The sequence below is a fragment of the Rhodnius prolixus genome, unplaced genomic scaffold (assembly GCF_049639745.1).
Source record: "Rhodnius prolixus isolate KJV_2025 unplaced genomic scaffold, Rpr scaffold_3, whole genome shotgun sequence".
Lineage (NCBI taxonomy): Eukaryota > Metazoa > Arthropoda > Insecta > Hemiptera > Reduviidae > Rhodnius > Rhodnius prolixus.
Window position 1 is genome coordinate 50,162,203 of NW_027411603.1, and position 18,553 is coordinate 50,180,755.

Sequence of the window (18,553 nt, forward strand, 5' to 3'; positions counted from 1 at the left end):
TTGCAGTTGAGTTGGCCAAAAATAAATATGCCAAAAAGGAATATTTAGAGCAGTGCTTTGGCAGCAAACATTCAGATTTCAAGTACGAATTGTTGAAACGTCCACGACATCAGATTTGACACCTATGACTTCCACCTAATCCCAAATTTAAAGAAATGTATAGTGTAAAATGTTTTCGATTGAATTAAACCGTAGTAAGCAGTCTATATGGTGCATCTGAAAGCCCTTCCTGAACCTCGCAATCTGGGATATATAATCTATTCATTAGCCAAAAGTTCAAAAATCTGTATTTAAACTATGGATTAAAATCAGTACTAGAGCTTTTTCACCTTGCCTTCGTCTGCGATCAGTTATAAGATGAAAACTTTCACAATAAAAAGATAATTTCTTTTTATCTACGTAACATCTTTCTCTTAAATACTTCAGTAAATAATGGGAAAGTAGACAATTTATCTATTCATAGTAAACAGTAGATAGTTGTTGTGAGTGTGGCCTAGAAAAAGTTCTATGTGAAAACTATGCGCGGGTGGAAATAATGAAAAACTGTAAACCATCAATTATTTTAGTTTCACAATCGGTAGCTAATTGTTAGTTATGGTCCATAATTAGTAACCCTGATTCATCTTAAAGTTACACTTTACGGAAAAATATTTTTAATAAAAGTGAATGATGCAAACTATAATTAAAATGTAGTACGATTAAATATAATGTAATCGTAAAGAAAATTATAGTTTTAACAATTTTTTAACTTCCGTTTTGGACAAAACTAGTTTCTGCTGGTTAGATTTCAGCTAGTTTTAAACGGTCATATTTGTTTATTGATTATTATTAGTTTAAAAACTAATTTAAAAAGTATAAACATTTTGATTGTTTGGCCGTGTTTTCTGCTTGAATTTGCGAGCCCCCCTCGTATAAAGTAAAATTCCAACTTTACAATTATTCTAAAACATTAAAAATGAACCCTTAAATCAAATTTATAGGTTTTATTAATTTTAATTTCATTATTTTTATAAAATGTGGAAACTCATATTATAAAATGGTATAAAACATAGAATGATGAATTGAAAGAGATTGAGTAGCGGTGGGTGAGATGGTGTGAAAGAAGTTGGAGAAAAGAGAGGAGTAAGAAGAAGGCTTTAGTGTGGAATAGGGAAGTAAAGGAAGAAGATTTGTAGAAAGGGAGCCACACAGCGCTAGGCAATGATCGAGGTCATGAAGATGATTCAAAATTCTCGAACGCTTTATTCATTACGTCATACGCCCACCTTTATTTCTTCGCCCTTCAAAAAAAAGTGAATTTTCTAAGGGGGGGGGGGGAGGAATTTCCTATTTCCGATTTAAAAAGTAAAAAATCACGAACCGGTGATTATGAGGATTTTTTGTGATTATGTGAGAATTATAAAAAAAAAAATGTTTAGATTACGCCAAGAAAATATTAAATGCTTTTATGGAATTTAAAATTTGAATACAAATTTACTCATAATTTCTGGTTGTTAACAACAGTCCTCCCACTCTCTTAATAATAAAGCCCACATAAAATACCTCTTCATGTTTACTTAAAACGTTGTCACTCAGTTTGTTTACTTAAAACTGTTTCCCTAATGTCTTTCAAAATAACAAATTGAGGCCTCACTTTTAAAATAAAATAAAAAAAACTTAAAACAAAATTTGACTACCATAAAACAACAATAAAAATTTGCCAAAAATTAAAACATTTAAAAAAACAATCATGTAATATAAAAAGGAACTTTAGTTTTATAATATATGTAATGAGTTTGTTTATTTATTTTTTGTTTTGTTGCACAGATAACAAAACAAAACAAAATAATAATAAATAAAAATAAAGTTGAAACACTCAGTTTATAAAAAAAAAATAAATAAATAAAAAGGTGAGCTCTAAAACCAGCTCAAGGTTTTTCACGAACAATGTTGACGCACATTTCGTCATGATTCCTTCTACTACATTCAAACTGTTCTTATTTTCCTTTATTTAAATTTTTTTTTGTCGCCGTGATTTATTTTCCATAAATTTGGGCTATTTAAAATGTTTCATTTTTATAATGAAATTTCAATAGTTTTTCGCACAACACTGCTTCTCCTCAAAAAGTAATGTTTGGTAACTATGGCAACAAGGAAAACAGTGCCACAACCTTCAATTTCTGGAACGTCTATAGTTTGTTGTTGCTGTTTGTTTTATTCATTGAATATTATTGAATTGAAAGCTGATTAATAATGTGTTTACTAATAATACTAGATGAAAGATTACATTATTTATTTCCAATTATAGTGTTTACTGTGAGTCGTGTCTAGTTCATATAAACTAAATAATAGTATCGACGCAATAAATTTAGCGTTGTTTTCTAATCAAGAAGGATAATCTTAAAAAAAGGTGTGCTTATTTTTGTATAAATTGCGTGTCAGAAAAATTTACAGTAAATTAGCTAAGCTAAAACAGGAATTCAGTCTGAATATTGTGTACTGTATGCCCTTTCAATTAGTTAGATGCTTGAAGGAAAGGTCTTAAGCGGCGCCCTATTCATGTTCTGCTTGATTTAATCGAGAGAACCAGCTGAACAAGGCAAAAGTTCTGCCACAAAATATTTATTTTGACATTAAGAGGTAAAGCTGTAGAAGCTAAGTAACTGCTATCTGATAGCAACCGGCAGGGTTGATGAAGTATTGCACATTACGCTCAGCATGCTACTCACCGATTTAAAGTCTTCAAACATCAAAAATCTTCTACAAAGTCACATTCTTTTCGTTTCATCAAACCAATTTTTTTAACACACACATTGTAAAATGAATTTATTTTGAAATTTGAACAATGCATTTTATAGTTGTAAGTCAATAGGTGTTTCCCAAAACACAGGTTTAACTAAAACTTAACAACTTTAAATTGATTTTCTGATCGGTTGCTTTCGTAGCGCGAAAGGACTTTGTATTTCTGCCAGGCCTTAATCTCGCCGCTCGCCCTAGGCATTTTTAGTTGGTCTGAATGTTACTTACCTCGAACAAAAAATGGTTAATTTTACATATTTTTTTTTTTTTGTATGTTTCTTCCAGATGTATTCACGCCGCCATTTGTTGAACTCTTGTCCAGTGATGTTGACACGAATCTTCGAACGTTACAGGAGGCAGGTGTCACCTTTCCATTTGGTACATCGCTATTAAATGAATTTTTAGTTTTTTATGTTTTATTTTCAACTCTTTTTTGTTTAAAGATTTTGAAGAATGTGAATCTCTAATAGTTTATATTTTATTACAGTTTGCAAACCATCGGTAGCGAATGGAACTGACTGCCATAAGGTAAATCTAGTTAATTATGTAAATTTATTTGTAATGGTAATTTCCTCTTTCAATTGTTAGCTAGTCACGATTTTCCTTATAAAGCTCATTGTTTTTCCCGCAATTAATATGCAATATTCTGTTTTCCTTGAATGTTAGTCTTCTTTGAGTAGCATTAGTGTAGTCTTATAGTTTCGCTTTGGTTTCTTAAAGACACACCTTGCCGGTGAATTCCCTAAGAGCTGAGAGTATGACCACAACTACTTTCACTCGCCCGAATAAGTATGGCTGCACAGCTTCATCAGCTTAGATGCTTGCTGTGCTATGAAGGTCTCCAGAAAGTAAGCCCTGGTACTGGTTGCTGGTACTTGACCCCTATAAGTAGAAGGGCTGAAGGAATTTACCAGTGTTTACTGCGTAGTAGTGACAAAATGTCAAGGAAGGGCGTGGAAAGAAAAAAAAAAAAGAAAGATTATTATCTTAAGGAAAGACTCAACTTCTTAAGTTTCGGATTTTCAATTTTATTCCTATTTCAACCTTTTCCAAAAACTATCGTATATTGATTTTGAGAGGGAGAAGATCTCCGAAAACTGTCAAAAGCGTAACAGAAATTAAGCTAATAACCTAAAAAAACAACTCACTTTGTAACGAACACTGCGAATTGAAGACTCAATTTGGTTGAAGGTTTAAATTAACTAAAAAGAATTCCGATTCAGTTGTTTTTAACTCAGTCACTGGGAAATTAAAAGAAAATTTCAATCTTATAAAGGAAGTGTTAAAATAATTTTGTTTCTTCGTATTTAAGGCTAATCAATCATCAATTTTCTTCAACTGAAAAGTTCACATTCCGCAATAATTTTGTATTTTTAACTCCCGCCTACTCCTGGTGTATAGGATGTCGGTGAACGGGTCCATGGTAGCGTTCCACGTCAAGAGGAAGAATATTAAAATCATTGAATTCATTCTAATTCCATTTAAAAGATAATGTTTATCGTTCTAATTTAATTTCAGATGGCAGTTGTGTTTAATGAACGAGGCCTTAAAGACTGTCAGCCCCCGTGTGTAGCACATTCCTTTGTAAATCATAACGCTGTATTGTATAAACTGTTTATCGTAGGAGATGAATATCATATAGTGGAAAGACCGTCTTTAAAAAATTTCTACGCTGATCCAGGTTGGTAAGAAAAATGAATTTGTAAAGATAAAAGCTGAAAGGAAATTGTTTTGTATATATAACGTCCCCTATTCTCTTATGTAAGCCCAACGGCGCAAGAAGTTTGCAAGACATTTGCATAAGAATGCTGCCAAGGATACTAAAAATGTTTAATGTAGTCTACTAAGAGTAGAAATTCTTCTTCTTGCCATTTCAGCCCAATGAGGGCTTAGCCTCTTTAGTTTTCCAATTGAGGAGGTTTCGAGACGTATTAAGGTTTTGCCGGTTAGGATTTACGGCCTTTCGCCCAACACCCGATACATAGTGTATTGTGTCCCTATTGTACAAGTGAAAGTGCATGGAGTACTGTGCTAGGAATCCGTGGGATTGTAACACCCTGGAAGCTGCATGCAACAGCCACTCCCCTGGCGGGAAACAGTTACAATTGGATTATATAATTTTCATTTTAAACCAAACTGCATTATGATTAACTTGAGAGTTTGTTGAAAAACTTTCAAGAATTGTGACCTAATGTTGGTGGATCACGTAGTGCAGACTAGGAGTTAGGCTGGCCTAAAAATTGAATCAATCAATTGTGAGACAGGATACTCAAAAATCGAAGTGGAATTTAAACTGATAATTTATTTTACAATTTTTTGTTTATGCTTTTGGATTGGAATGCTCTTATGTCGTCCATCTGGAACGACGAAGTCGCTGAAAAAAAATGATGAGTATGCGTCTCCACTAGAGAGGGGTCACTGCGACAAACAATTAAAACTCCTCTCCCGTAATTGAAGTCCATGTATCACAGAAAATCAGACAAATTATGCTGACTCTTCATCAAGCGTGTGAACTGACTCTGAACTTTCTTAGGCCGTCAACCTATTCAGCTCTACAATGGTGAATAAACCTCATGTTTTGAAGCAAATCAGAGGAAGTTTGCTTTGAGGGCAAAGACCTGTGATTTTTTTTGTACAACTTCACGTACTCAATCATGATTTCCTTAAAAAAAAATTATTTTTCGAACATAGGAGACCTCAAAACGTGTATTTCCTGTTAGTAGCTCATCAAAAAATATTCGGCATGATCTCATTACTTTACTTCATGCCTGTGGTATCAAAAGAGAAAAAAAAAGTTTAAAAACGTGTATAAATTGTTGTGTTCTAAATGTTATCAGATCAAGGTTCTACAACAAGGTAGTTTCCTTTTTTAAAAAAGATACAATTATTTCGAGTTGGATAGTCCAAACATTAGATATATTTTCACCTTTATTCAAGGTGATGACATTTTAGTTGTTAATTGGAGGTATTCTAAATTACAAATTAGTATTTGCTCATAGAAAGTATATTTACAATAGTTGTTTGAACACACTCGTGTGTCAATAATTGATTGTTACTAAAATTTTATTTTTAATAAACTTCCTTTTCCTTTTTTTTTTTTTTTTTTTTGCAGATAGAGCCACCATTCACTTCCACAGTCATGATGTCTCTAAATCAGATTCGAGTTCTTCGTTAAGCGTACTAGATGAAAATGAATGTGGTATGAATCCGCGAGAAGGTCGTGCAGCCGATCCAGATCTGCTGAGACAGATTGTGTCAATTATTAGAGCCGAATTGGGCATGTCCTTGTTGGGTGTGGACGTTGTCACGGAGAACACTACCGGCAGGCATGCGGTCATCGATATTAATCCATATCCAGGTAAATTTGCTTTAGAAATTAAGATGTATAAAGGTGTGTGTGTCAGAAAATCACGACAAAATGGTGGTGATTCTTCATTGAGCGCGGGTCCATGCTCTGATCTTTTTCTTGATCGTCAACCCATTGTAAAGTAAAGTAATCGCCTATTTTTCCAAGGCGGGGCTTAACGTCTAACTACCAAATTAGGTGTCGTGGACGGAGGCGACTAGCAAACATACTTTACTATAAATTTCTTTTATTAACCATTAAATAAAATCCAAGGCCTAAGACGGAAATCGAACCCTGTACCACAATACATATTAGCTTTGCAGGTGTCTCGTTAACCTATTGATCCTATTACAGGATCAATCTCAGGATGATTGACTGTTGTACATTTCTGTTAGGATTCGATTCTGTTAGGATTTTTTTATCTCAGAGATTTGGAGTGTAATAAATAATAACTCCTGCTTCCTATTCAGCAGAGTTGGGCAAAAATTTAATCAATTAAAAAACAATTGAATTAAACCGAACTTTAATTTTAATCATGATTAAAATTAAAAAATTTAATCGGCCGAAATTAGTTGATTAAAATTAAATTCACTTTTAATTTAATCGGAACTTAATCAATTAAAATATTTAATTTTAACTAAAAATTAGGATTAAAATTAAAATTAAATAATCATAATTTTAATTGATTGAATTAAATTCCAAATTTAGTTTTAATCACTTTGGACGATTAAATTTTTTAATTTAATCAAAATTTGAGAGATTAAATTTTTAAAACCAAACATTGCCAATGGTTAAACCAGAATCGGACCGATGCATCTTTATTCCGCCTAGCTGGTGCCACTTCTTTATCAATATTATCACCTTTTCCAAACTTGGCACCTTCATTCTACCAGTCTGGTGTCTCACCTGTACAATGTTGGTGACTCTCAAGACTCATATAGGACCACCTTACACTCACATTTAACCATGTTTACCACTCACTAGACTTAGATAGGACCACCTTACAACAAAATTCCATATCAATACGTGGTTCACAATGGGAGATATAGGACGGCCATAATTTTACAGAATTTCATGACCCAAAACATTTTCAACCCTTTATTCCTTCTACATTTATAGATCTGTGCATAAAATAACTATAGTTTTTAATTGGGAAAAAGAAAATGTATAAGAGAACAAAATTTCATACGAATACGTGGTTCACAGTGGGAGATATAGAACGGCCACAATTTTACAGAATTTCATGACCCAAAAAATTTTCAACCCTTTATATCTTCTACATTTATAGATCTGCGCACAAAATAACTATAGTTTATAATTGAGAAAAACAAAGTGTATAAGAGAACAAAATTTCATACGAATACGTGGTTCACAGTGGGAGATATAGAACGGCCACAATTTTACAGAATTTCATGACCCAAAAAATTTTCAACCCTTTATATCTTCTACATTTATAGATCTGTGCACAAAATAACTATAGTTTATAATTGAGAAAAACAAAGTGTATAAGAGAACAAAATTTCATACGAATACGTGGTTCTCAGTGGGAGATATAGAAAGGCCACAATTTTACAGCATTTCATGACCCAAAAAATTTTCAACCCTTTATATCTTCTACCTTTTTAGATAACTGCACAAAATAACTATAGTTTATAATTGAGAAAAACAAAGTGTATAAGAGAACAAAATTTCATACGAATACGTGGTTCACAGTGGGAGATATAGAACGGCCACAATTTTACAGAATTTCATGACCCAAAAAATTTTCAACCCTTTATATCTTCTACATTTATAGATCTGTGCACAAAATAACTATAGTTTATAATTGAGAAAAACAAAGTGTATAAGAGAACAAAATTTCATACGAATACGTGGTTCACAGTGGGAGATATAGAAAGGCCACAATTTTACAGCATTTCATGACCCAAAAAATTTTCAACCCTTTGTATCTTCTATCTTTTTAGATAACTGCACAAAATAACTATAGTTTATAATTGAGAAAAACAAAGTGTATAAGAGAACAAAATTCCATATCAATTCGTGGTTCACAGTGGGAGATATAGAACAGCCATAATTTTACAGAATTTCATGACCCAAAAAATTTTCAACCCTTTATATCTTCTACATTTATAGATCTGTGCACAAAATAACTATAGTTTATAATTGAGAAAAACAAAGTGCAAAAGGGAACAAAATTTCATACGAATACGTGGTTCACAGTGGGAGATATAGAACGGCCACAATTTTACAGAATTTCATGACCCAAAAAATTTTCAACCCTTTATATCTTCTACATTTATAGATCTGTGCACAAAATAACTATAGTTTATAATTGAGAAAAACAAAGTGTATAAGAGAACAAAATTCCATACCAATACGTGGTTCACAGTGGGAGATATAGAACGGCTACAATTTTACAGAATTTCATGACCCAAAAAATTTTCAACCCTTTATATCTTCTACATTTATAGATCTGCGCACAAAATAACTATAGTTTATAATTGAGAAAAACAAAGTGTATAAGAGAACAAAATTTCATACGAATACGTGGTTCACAGTGGGAGATATAGAACGGCCACAATTTTACAGAATTTCATGACCCAAAAAATTTTCAACCCTTTATATCATCTACATTTATAGATCTGTGTACAAAATAACTATAGTTTATAATTGAGAAAAACAAAGTGTATAAGAGAACAAAATTTCATACGAATACGTGGTTCACAGTGGGAGATATAGAACGGCCACAATTTTACAGAATTTCATGACCCAAAAAATTTTCAACCCTTTATATCTTCTACATTTATAGATCTATGCACAAAATAACTATAGTTTATAATTGAGAAAAACAAAGTGCAAAAGGGAACAAAATTTCATACGAATACGTGGTTCACAGTGGGAGATATAGAACGGCCACAATTTTACAGAATTTCATGACCCAAAAAATTTTCAACCCTTTATATCTTCTACATTTATAGATCTGTGCACAAAATAACTATAGTTTATAATTGAGAAAAACAAAGTGTAAAAGAGAACAAAATTCCATACCAATACGTGGTACACAGTGGGAGATATAGAACGGCCACAATTTTACAGAATTTCATGACCCAAAAAATTTTCAACCCTTTATATCTTCTACATTTATAGATCTGCGCACAAAATAACTATAGTTTATAATTGAGAAAAACAAAGTGTACAAGAGGACAAAATTTCATACCAATACGTGGTCCACAGTGGGAGATATAGAACGGCCACAATTTTACAGAATTTCATGACCCAAAATTTTTTCAACCCTTTATATCTTCTACATTTATAGATCTGTGCACAAAATAACTATAGTTTATAATTGAGAAATACAAAGTGTATAAGAGAACAAAATTCCATATCAATTCGTGGTTCTCAGTGGGAGATATAGAACGGCCACAATTTTACAGAATTTCATGACCCAAAAAATTTTCAACCCTTTATATCTTCTACATTTATAGATCTGCGCACAAAATAACTATAGTTTATAATTGAGAAAAACAAAGTGTACAAGAGAACAAAATTCCATACCAATACGTGGATCACAGTGGGAGATATAGAACGGCCACAATTTTACAGAATTTCATGACCCAAAAAATTTTCAACCCTTTATATCATCTACATTTATAGATCTGTGTACAAAATAACTATAGTTTATAATTGAGAAAAACAAAGTGTATAAGAGAACAAAATTTCATACGAATACGTGGTTCACAGTGGGAGATATAGAACGGCCACAATTTTACAGAATTTCATGACCCAAAAAATTTTCAACCCTTTATATCTTCTACATTTATAGATCTGCGCACAAAATAACTATAGTTTATAATTGAGAAAAACAAAGTGTATAAGAGAACAAAATTTCATACGAATACGTGGTTCACAGTGGGAGATATAGAACGGCCACAATTTTACAGAATTTCATGACCCAAAAAATTTTCAACCCTTTATATCTTCTACATTTATAGATCTGTGCACAAAATAACTATAGTTTATAATTGAGAAAAACAAAGTGTATAAGAGAACAAAATTTCATACGAATACGTGGTTCACAGTGGGAGATATAGAACGGCCACAATTTTACAGAATTTCATGACCCAAAAAATTTTCAACCCTTTATATCTTCTACATTTATAGATCTGCGCACAAAATAACTATAGTTTATAATTGAGAAAAACAAAGTGTACAAGTGAACAAAATTCCATACCAATACGTGGATCACAGTGGGAGATATAGAACGGCCACAATTTTACAGAATTTCATGACCCAAAAAATTTTCAACTCTTTATATCATCTACATTTATAGATCTGTGTACAAAATAACTATAGTTTATAATTGAGAAAAACAAAGTGTATAAGAGAACAAAATTTCATACGAATACGTGGTTCACAGTGGGAGATATAGAACGGCCACAATTATACAGAATTTCATGACCCAAAAAATTTTCAACCCTTTATATCTTCTACATTTATAGATCTGTGCAAAAAAAAAATATAGTTTATAATTGAGAAAAACAAAGTGCAAAAGGGAACAAAATTTCATACGAATACGTGGTTCACAGTGGGAGATATAGAACGGCCACAATTTTACAGAATTTCATGACCCAAAAAATTTTCAACCCTTTATATCTTCTACATGTATAGATCTGCGCACAAAATAACTATAGTTTATAATTGAGAAAAACAAAGTGTACAAGAGGACAAAATTTCATACCAATACGTGGTCCACAGTGGGAGATATAGAACGGCCACAATTTTACAGAATTTCATGACCCAAAATTTTTTCAACCCTTTATATCTTCTACATTTATAGATCTGTGCACAAAATAACTATAGTTTATAATTGAGAAATACAAAGTGTATAAGAGAACAAAATTCCATATCAATTCGTGGTTCTCAGTGGGAGATATAGAACGGCCACAATTTTACAGAATTTCATGACCCAAAAAATTTTCAACCCTTTATATCTTCTACATTTATAGATCTGCGCACAAAATAACTATAGTTTATAATTGAGAAAAACAAAGTGTACAAGAGAACAAAATTCCATACCAATACGTGGATCACAGTGGGAGATATAGAACGGCCACAATTTTACAGAATTTCATGACCCAAAAAATTTTCAACCCTTTATATCATCTACATTTATAGATCTGTGTACAAAATAACTATAGTTTATAATTGAGAAAAACAAAGTGTATAAGAGAACAAAATTTCATACGAATACGTGGTTCACAGTGGGAGATATAGAACGGCCACAATTTTACAGAATTTCATGACCCAAAAAATTTTCAACCCTTTATATCTTCTACATTTATAGATCTGCGCACAAAATAACTATAGTTTATAATTGAGAAAAACAAAGTGTATAAGAGAACAAAATTTCATACGAATACGTGGTTCACAGTGGGAGATATAGAACGGCCACAATTTTACAGAATTTCATGACCCAAAAAATTTTCAACCCTTTATATCTTCTACATTTATAGATCTGTGCACAAAATAACTATAGTTTATAATTGAGAAAAACAAAGTGTATAAGAGAACAAAATTTCATACGAATACGTGGTTCACAGTGGGAGATATAGAACGGCCACAATTTTACAGAATTTCATGACCCAAAAAATTTTCAACCCTTTATATCTTCTACATTTATAGATCTGCGCACAAAATAACTATAGTTTATAATTGAGAAAAACAAAGTGTACAAGTGAACAAAATTCCATACCAATACGTGGATCACAGTGGGAGATATAGAACGGCCACAATTTTACAGAATTTCATGACCCAAAAAATTTTCAACTCTTTATATCATCTACATTTATAGATCTGTGTACAAAATAACTATAGTTTATAATTGAGAAAAACAAAGTGTATAAGAGAACAAAATTTCATACGAATACGTGGTTCACAGTGGGAGATATAGAACGGCCACAATTATACAGAATTTCATGACCCAAAAAATTTTCAACCCTTTATATCTTCTACATTTATAGATCTGTGCAAAAAAAAAATATAGTTTATAATTGAGAAAAACAAAGTGCAAAAGGGAACAAAATTTCATACGAATACGTGGTTCACAGTGGGAGATATAGAACGGCCACAATTTTACAGAATTTCATGACCCAAAAAATTTTCAACCCTTTATATCTTCTACATGTATAGATCTGCGCACAAAATAACTATAGTTTATAATTGAGAAAAACAAAGTGTACAAGAGGACAAAATTTCATACCAATACGTGGTCCACAGTGGGAGATATAGAACGGCCACAATTTTACAGAATTTCATGACCCAAAATTTTTTCAACCCTTTATATCTTCTACATTTATAGATCTGTGCACAAAATAACTATAGTTTATAATTGAGAAATACAAAGTGTATAAGAGAACAAAATTCCATATCAATTCGTGGTTCTCAGTGGGAGATATAGAACGGCCACAATTTTACAGAATTTCATGACCCAAAAAATTTTCAACCCTTTATATCTTCTACATTTATAGATCTGCGCACAAAATAACTATAGTTTATAATTGAGAAAAACAAAGTGTACAAGAGAACAAAATTCCATACGAATACGTGGTTCACAGTGGGAGATATAGAACGGCCACAATTTTACAGAATTTCATGACCCAAAAAATTTTCAACCCTTTATATCTTCTACATTTATAGATCTGCGCACAAAATAACTATAGTTTATAATTGAGAAAAACAAAGTGTACAAGAGAACAAAATTTCATACCAATACGTGGTTCACAGTGAGAGATATAGAACGGCCACAATTTTACAGAATTTCATGACCCAAAAAATTTTCAACCCTTTATATCTTCTACATTTATAGATCTGCGCACAAAATAACTATAGTTTATAATTGAGAAAAACAAGGTGTACAAGAGAACAAAATTCCATACCAATACGTGGTTCACAGAGGGAGATATAGAACGGCCACAATTTTACAGAATTTCATGACCCAAAATTTTTTCAACCCTTTATATCTTCTACATTTATAGATCTGTGCACAAAATAACTATAGTTTATAATTGATAAATACAAAGTGTATAAGAGAACAAAATTCCATATCAATTCGTGGTTCTCAGTGGGAGATATAGGACGGCCATTATTTTACAGAATTTCATGACCCAAAAAATTTTCAACCCTTTATATCTTCTACATTTATAGATCTGTGCACAAAATAACCATAGTTTATAATTGAGAAAAACAAAGTGTAAAAGAGAACAAAATTTCATACCAATACGTGGTTCACAGTGAGAGATATAGAACGGCCACAATTTTACAGAATTTCATGACCCAAAAAATTTTCAACCCTTTATATCTTCTACATTTATAGATCTGCGCACAAAATAACTATAGTTTATAATTGAGAAAAACAAGGTGTACAAGAGAACAAAATTCCATACCAATACGTGGTTCACAGAGGGAGATATAGAACGGCCACAATTTTACAGAATTTCATGACCCAAAATTTTTTCAACCCTTTATATCTTCTACATTTATAGATCTGTGCACAAAATAACTATAGTTTATAATTGATAAATACAAAGTGTATAAGAGAACAAAATTCCATATCAATTCGTGGTTCTCAGTGGGAGATATAGGACGGCCATTATTTTACAGAATTTCATGACCCAAAAAATTTTCATCCATTAATATCTTCTACATTTATAGATCTGTGCACAAAATAACTATAGTTTATAATTGAGAAAAACAAAGTGTAAAAGAGAACAAAATTTCATACGAATACGTGGTTCACAGTGGGAGATATAGAACAGCCATAATTTTACAGAATTTCATGACCCAAAAAATTTTCAACCCTTTATATCAGTGATTCTTAAGCTTTTCATAGACGCGGAACACAATTATATGTATATATTTTTCTCGCGGAACACTAACATTAAATAATTTAAAATTCGGTATTTAGCAAGAACTTAAAATTAAATTCAAATTTAAAAAAAAAGGAACAATTGTTTGTTTTCGTATCTTTCTTAAGTTTCTAAATTTCAATACATTTAAAATTGAAATTTCGCGGAACACTTGGACCATATTCGCGGAACACCGGTTAAGAGCCACTGGACTAAAGACTCGTGAAGAAGTCCAAGTCTACAAAAATTAACTGAAAAGTATTTATTGAAGACGCTTAGAAAAATGGCCTCGCCAAAACGTGGTTCGAACCATTGGTTGAAAAGCCATAAAAGTGGATGATTAAATTAGTTTGATTAACGATTAAATCTGAAATTTAATTGATTAAATAATTGTCATATGATTAAAATTACGATTAAATTCGCTGATTAAATTCTGATTAAAATTAAAAATAAATTTAATCAATTAAAAAATCTAATCAATTAAATTTAGAATTTAATTTTTTTTTTAATCAGTGCCCAACTCTGCTATTCAGCCATGAGAAATTATTAAATTTTCTCGGAAGTGCCGAGTGTTTTCAAATCCATGTTTGAACACAATAAAGTTGTAAAGGATATATATATATTTTTTACCAAATTGAAATACTATAAATGTCACAGTTGATTTAATTTATTTCTTTAATCTTTTCCCCCTCTGCAGGCTACGACGGCTATCCAAACTTCTTTGAAAGTTTGGTACGTTGCATAGAGAGGAGTATCAATGAAAAAGAGATTACCACAACAATCACCGCGGACAGAAAGAATAGTAAAGATTCAGAGAAATTGTTGGCCACTTCGCCAATATTTCCTGGCGATCAAGATCATGATTCTGGCTTTGAAACGGCCGATTCTTCAGATGAGAAGAAACGTTCACCAGCATTGGTCGGAACTGGGAAAAGTCATGAAAGACATCTGTAGCAGTTTCTTCCAGTGATTTGTTGCTTTTTTTCCCCCCTTTGGAGTAGAGAGAGATTGAGAAAGACAAATAGATTGAGAAACCATGTTATTTTTTTTCTTTTTTTTGTAAAAAGATTTTTATTATGTTAATTTTTGTTTATGTTCTTAATTATAGAATATTATTTGATTCGTTTTTATTTGTATAAAAAAAGAAAAGAAAAGATATATATTTTGTTAAACATTTGTTTTAGTTAATTAACTAAAAAACAAAAACAAAGTACTTTAATTATTAATAATAATAAAAAAAAAATTCATTCTTCATGACAGTATTCCCAAAATTGCGATAAAGTTTGCATTATTTTCTTGAAAGGTAAATATTTTATTTCTTGTTTTTCCTGAAAAAAAATTCTCTGAAAAATATCGATGTGTAGAAATCGATAAATGTTTTGTACATTATGTGTATCGAAAGGATTAATAAATTTTTGTAATTTTTATCTTTTAGAGTTTAAGCTTCCATACTCAATTAAGAATTACTACTACTACTACTACTAATAATAATAATGCAATTTTAAGCATAACAATAATGTTTAGTAAAAATTAAAAAAAAAAAAAAAAGTCTAAACTGTAGGACAGTGATGGCGAACCTGTGACCCGTGTGTCAGACACTGACCCACAATTGCTAGGCAACCATTTGTTTGTTTACGCGGGTTGATTTAGATTTTGCTAATTGTATGGATAATTTATATTCTATCTGTATTTTTTTAAATCACGCATTGACACAAATAGTTATTTATTTAACAAGTGTGGAAAGTAGTACTTTTCCTCACGCGAGGCAGGGTTTGCACGCACGAGCGAGCGAAGCGATGCGAGTGCAAGTGCAAATTGCCGAGTGTGAGGAAAATACTTTACACTAGAGTTAAATATTATATTTTTTCTGCAACCATTTATTAACTAATAAAATTAAAAATTTCATTTTTACAGTCTACAAAAAGTAATTTATTTATTATAAACATTTATTGTTATATTACAATTATTTACATTACTTATTACATTTTCTGCTGTTTCTTTTATTGATGGAGGAGTGTTTTCTAAACAGGCATCACTAGAATCCATTTTAAATTTCTATAAGGTAACACTATAACCTTTTTAACTGTTATAATTAAAAATATCTAATTATTTATTAAAGTATTATTTTTATTGCTATATTCCTTTCAATTTTTATATAATTTTTTAATATTCGTTTTTTAATTATTTAAATAAAATAAATTTAAATAAGCTTATTAGAGTTTTACAGAAAATATTTATGTTAATAACAAAACTTCTTATATCAAGGAAGCACAATAAAGTTTTTCCACTTACTTGTGCGGAAAGTGACACTAATGGGAATTTCCCCCCACTAGTGTGGGAAGTTGGGCATTACACAGCTGATTTTAATTGAGTAATGAGAACTTCCCAACATGGTTGCAGAAAAAGTAAATTTAAATGCTACATCTATAACCTTTAGTTTGATCATTACAGTTTCTAAAACGCAAATAATAATTTGCGTTTTATTTATTTATTTTATTATTTATTTATTTGAAATAAAGAAAAAAGTGTTTGCATCAAAAACTTAAGAATTTTTAACGCCACTAAAAAATTTTTAAACTTAACACTTATGCAAATGGGCATTTGTGACCCAAGAGCTAGTACTAAAAAAAAGAAAAAAAAAAAATGAACAAAATTTGACCCACGTGTCAAAAAGGTTCGCCATCGCTGCTATAGGAGCTCTTCTCTCTTCCAACCATATTTTTAGAATAATTTTCACTTTCTCTGGAAAGTCTTAGGAAACTCAACAATATCGATTGATGTGTTTTTTCTCCCTAATTTTCTTTTATCCCGAATCTCAGGAAATCAAACTTATATACATAACACCTTCTACCAGTGCCTCTTCAGAATTAGTTTACTGTTCTGTTGGATGTAAATATCAGTAGAATAGAAATTTAGGCAAGAGGGAATCGTTAATCCAAAAATGCGCCTTACAGAAAGAAATTGAAATAAACTAACAAAAAAGTGTAAAATTTGCAGACAAATTTTATAGTGATTATTGAAGTTTTGATAGCCTTAACTATCACTTCAATTTTATTTTGTAATAACTTCCCAGGAAATGGTTTGTTTGGTGGGAAGGGGAGATAGAGGTGTTCCCACAGAATTCTTCACGCCCTCCTAATCAGGGTCACATTTTGATAAGAATTAGTTTTTTTTTTTTTTTAGAAATGTCTGTAATTTTAGTCCACTGAAAACAAAATTATCTATTGTGGCTTCCTTAGGTTTTTAGCGTTCGTCACATAGATTATATGTGTCTGTTTAGTGTGAGTGAATGAGTGTGATGATGATGATGAGCTAAAGTTTGTGCCTGTGCGTCCAAACAGTTTGCCAATATCGAACTATCTTTGCAGGCTCTTGTATATCTCCAAGTATGAATGTTTAAGGATGTTGTTTGTGTTGTTAGGCTAGGATAGCCGCGCCAGGGATGTCTGAATATTTCCGAAGAATGTAGATGATAGTTTTTTTTTTTGAACAATTTGATCCAATAAGGGGAAATATTCTCGTTTTACAGTTCTGGGAATTGTCCAGAGTGATGGAGAGTGCCCAGAGTATTCCAGCACTCGAAAAAGTATAAGTACGGTCCTGGAACGTGTACATTCCCCAAAAAAAATTAAAAAAAAAACAAAAACCTTTTAAGGTTTATACTGTCGGGTATGTTCCCGATTTTCGGCAAGCAAAAAGTATTCTCCCCAAATTTGACGAATAACCCGTGAAGGTTGAGAATCCCTTTGATTACCTTGGAACAGACAGTTCCCCCCTGCAACATTTACCAAATTACCTATTCCTATAACTATTCCTTCCTGTACAGAAAATTGACGCACCACTTCTTTCATCTCCATAAGTGTTTTTCCGGGCAATGACGAAGTCTGAAAGGCCGTTTCTTGTATGTTGCTCTCGAAGAGGATGTGCCTCTTTCAAACTGTGCTCAGGTCACTCTCCTTTAACTGTGGCCAAATCGCGATTGGACTGGCACAAAATTCATGTGGAAAAGAAAGAATATCATGCGATAATCGATCAGATCGAGATTCAATAGAGATTCATAGAAAGAGTAATTTCTGTCATTATTTGATACATTGTCTTCAAACATTGCAAAAAATAAACTGAGTTCAGTCTGTTTCTAATTTTAGCCATGATCTTTATTGAATATGTATATATAATATCATTTTTTTTATTATTCCAGAGAAAATAAATTGTACAATTTACTTTTTAATTTATATTAATTTATTATTGATAAGTGCTTCCATTAAATTGTACAAAATATAATATATTGTTTCTATGACAACGTTCTCTTATTTATATTCCTTTTAATTATTACTCTTTATTAAAATTAACAGCTTTTATAATTAACTATATTTAGGGTTTTTTAAAAATTAGAGTCGTACCTTGAAAATGTGATAGTCTCTATTTTATTGCTTGCTCTTACTTAGTTTCGTTCATTGAATTTCCGATACCTAGTTTTGACCGTAAATATCCATGCTTACATAGAAAACATGATTTTTAGAAAGTG

At 31.4% G+C, this 18,553-nt stretch overlaps 1 protein-coding gene across 3 annotated transcripts in view; it reads left to right on the forward strand.

Annotated features, from left to right (window-relative positions):
• Nucleotides 1-18,328, forward strand: part of LOC141452260 (inositol-tetrakisphosphate 1-kinase-like) — a 31,764-nt gene extending 13,436 nt beyond the window's left edge. For 2 of the 3 annotated variants that reach the window (XM_074124222.1, XM_074124225.1), the window contains 5 exons: nt 3,064-3,156; nt 3,266-3,306; nt 4,297-4,459; nt 5,891-6,136; nt 14,726-18,328. In XM_074124222.1, coding sequence (XP_073980323.1) covers nt 3,064-3,156; nt 3,266-3,306; nt 4,297-4,459; nt 5,891-6,136; nt 14,726-14,982 — 800 coding nt within the window. In that variant the 3' untranslated portion in view covers nt 14,983-18,328. The remainder of the gene's footprint in view (nt 1-3,063; nt 3,157-3,265; nt 3,307-4,296; nt 4,460-5,890; nt 6,137-14,725) is intronic. The other variant, XM_074124224.1, reaches the window with a different exon arrangement.
• The last annotated feature ends 225 nt before the right edge of the window (nt 18,329-18,553 follow it).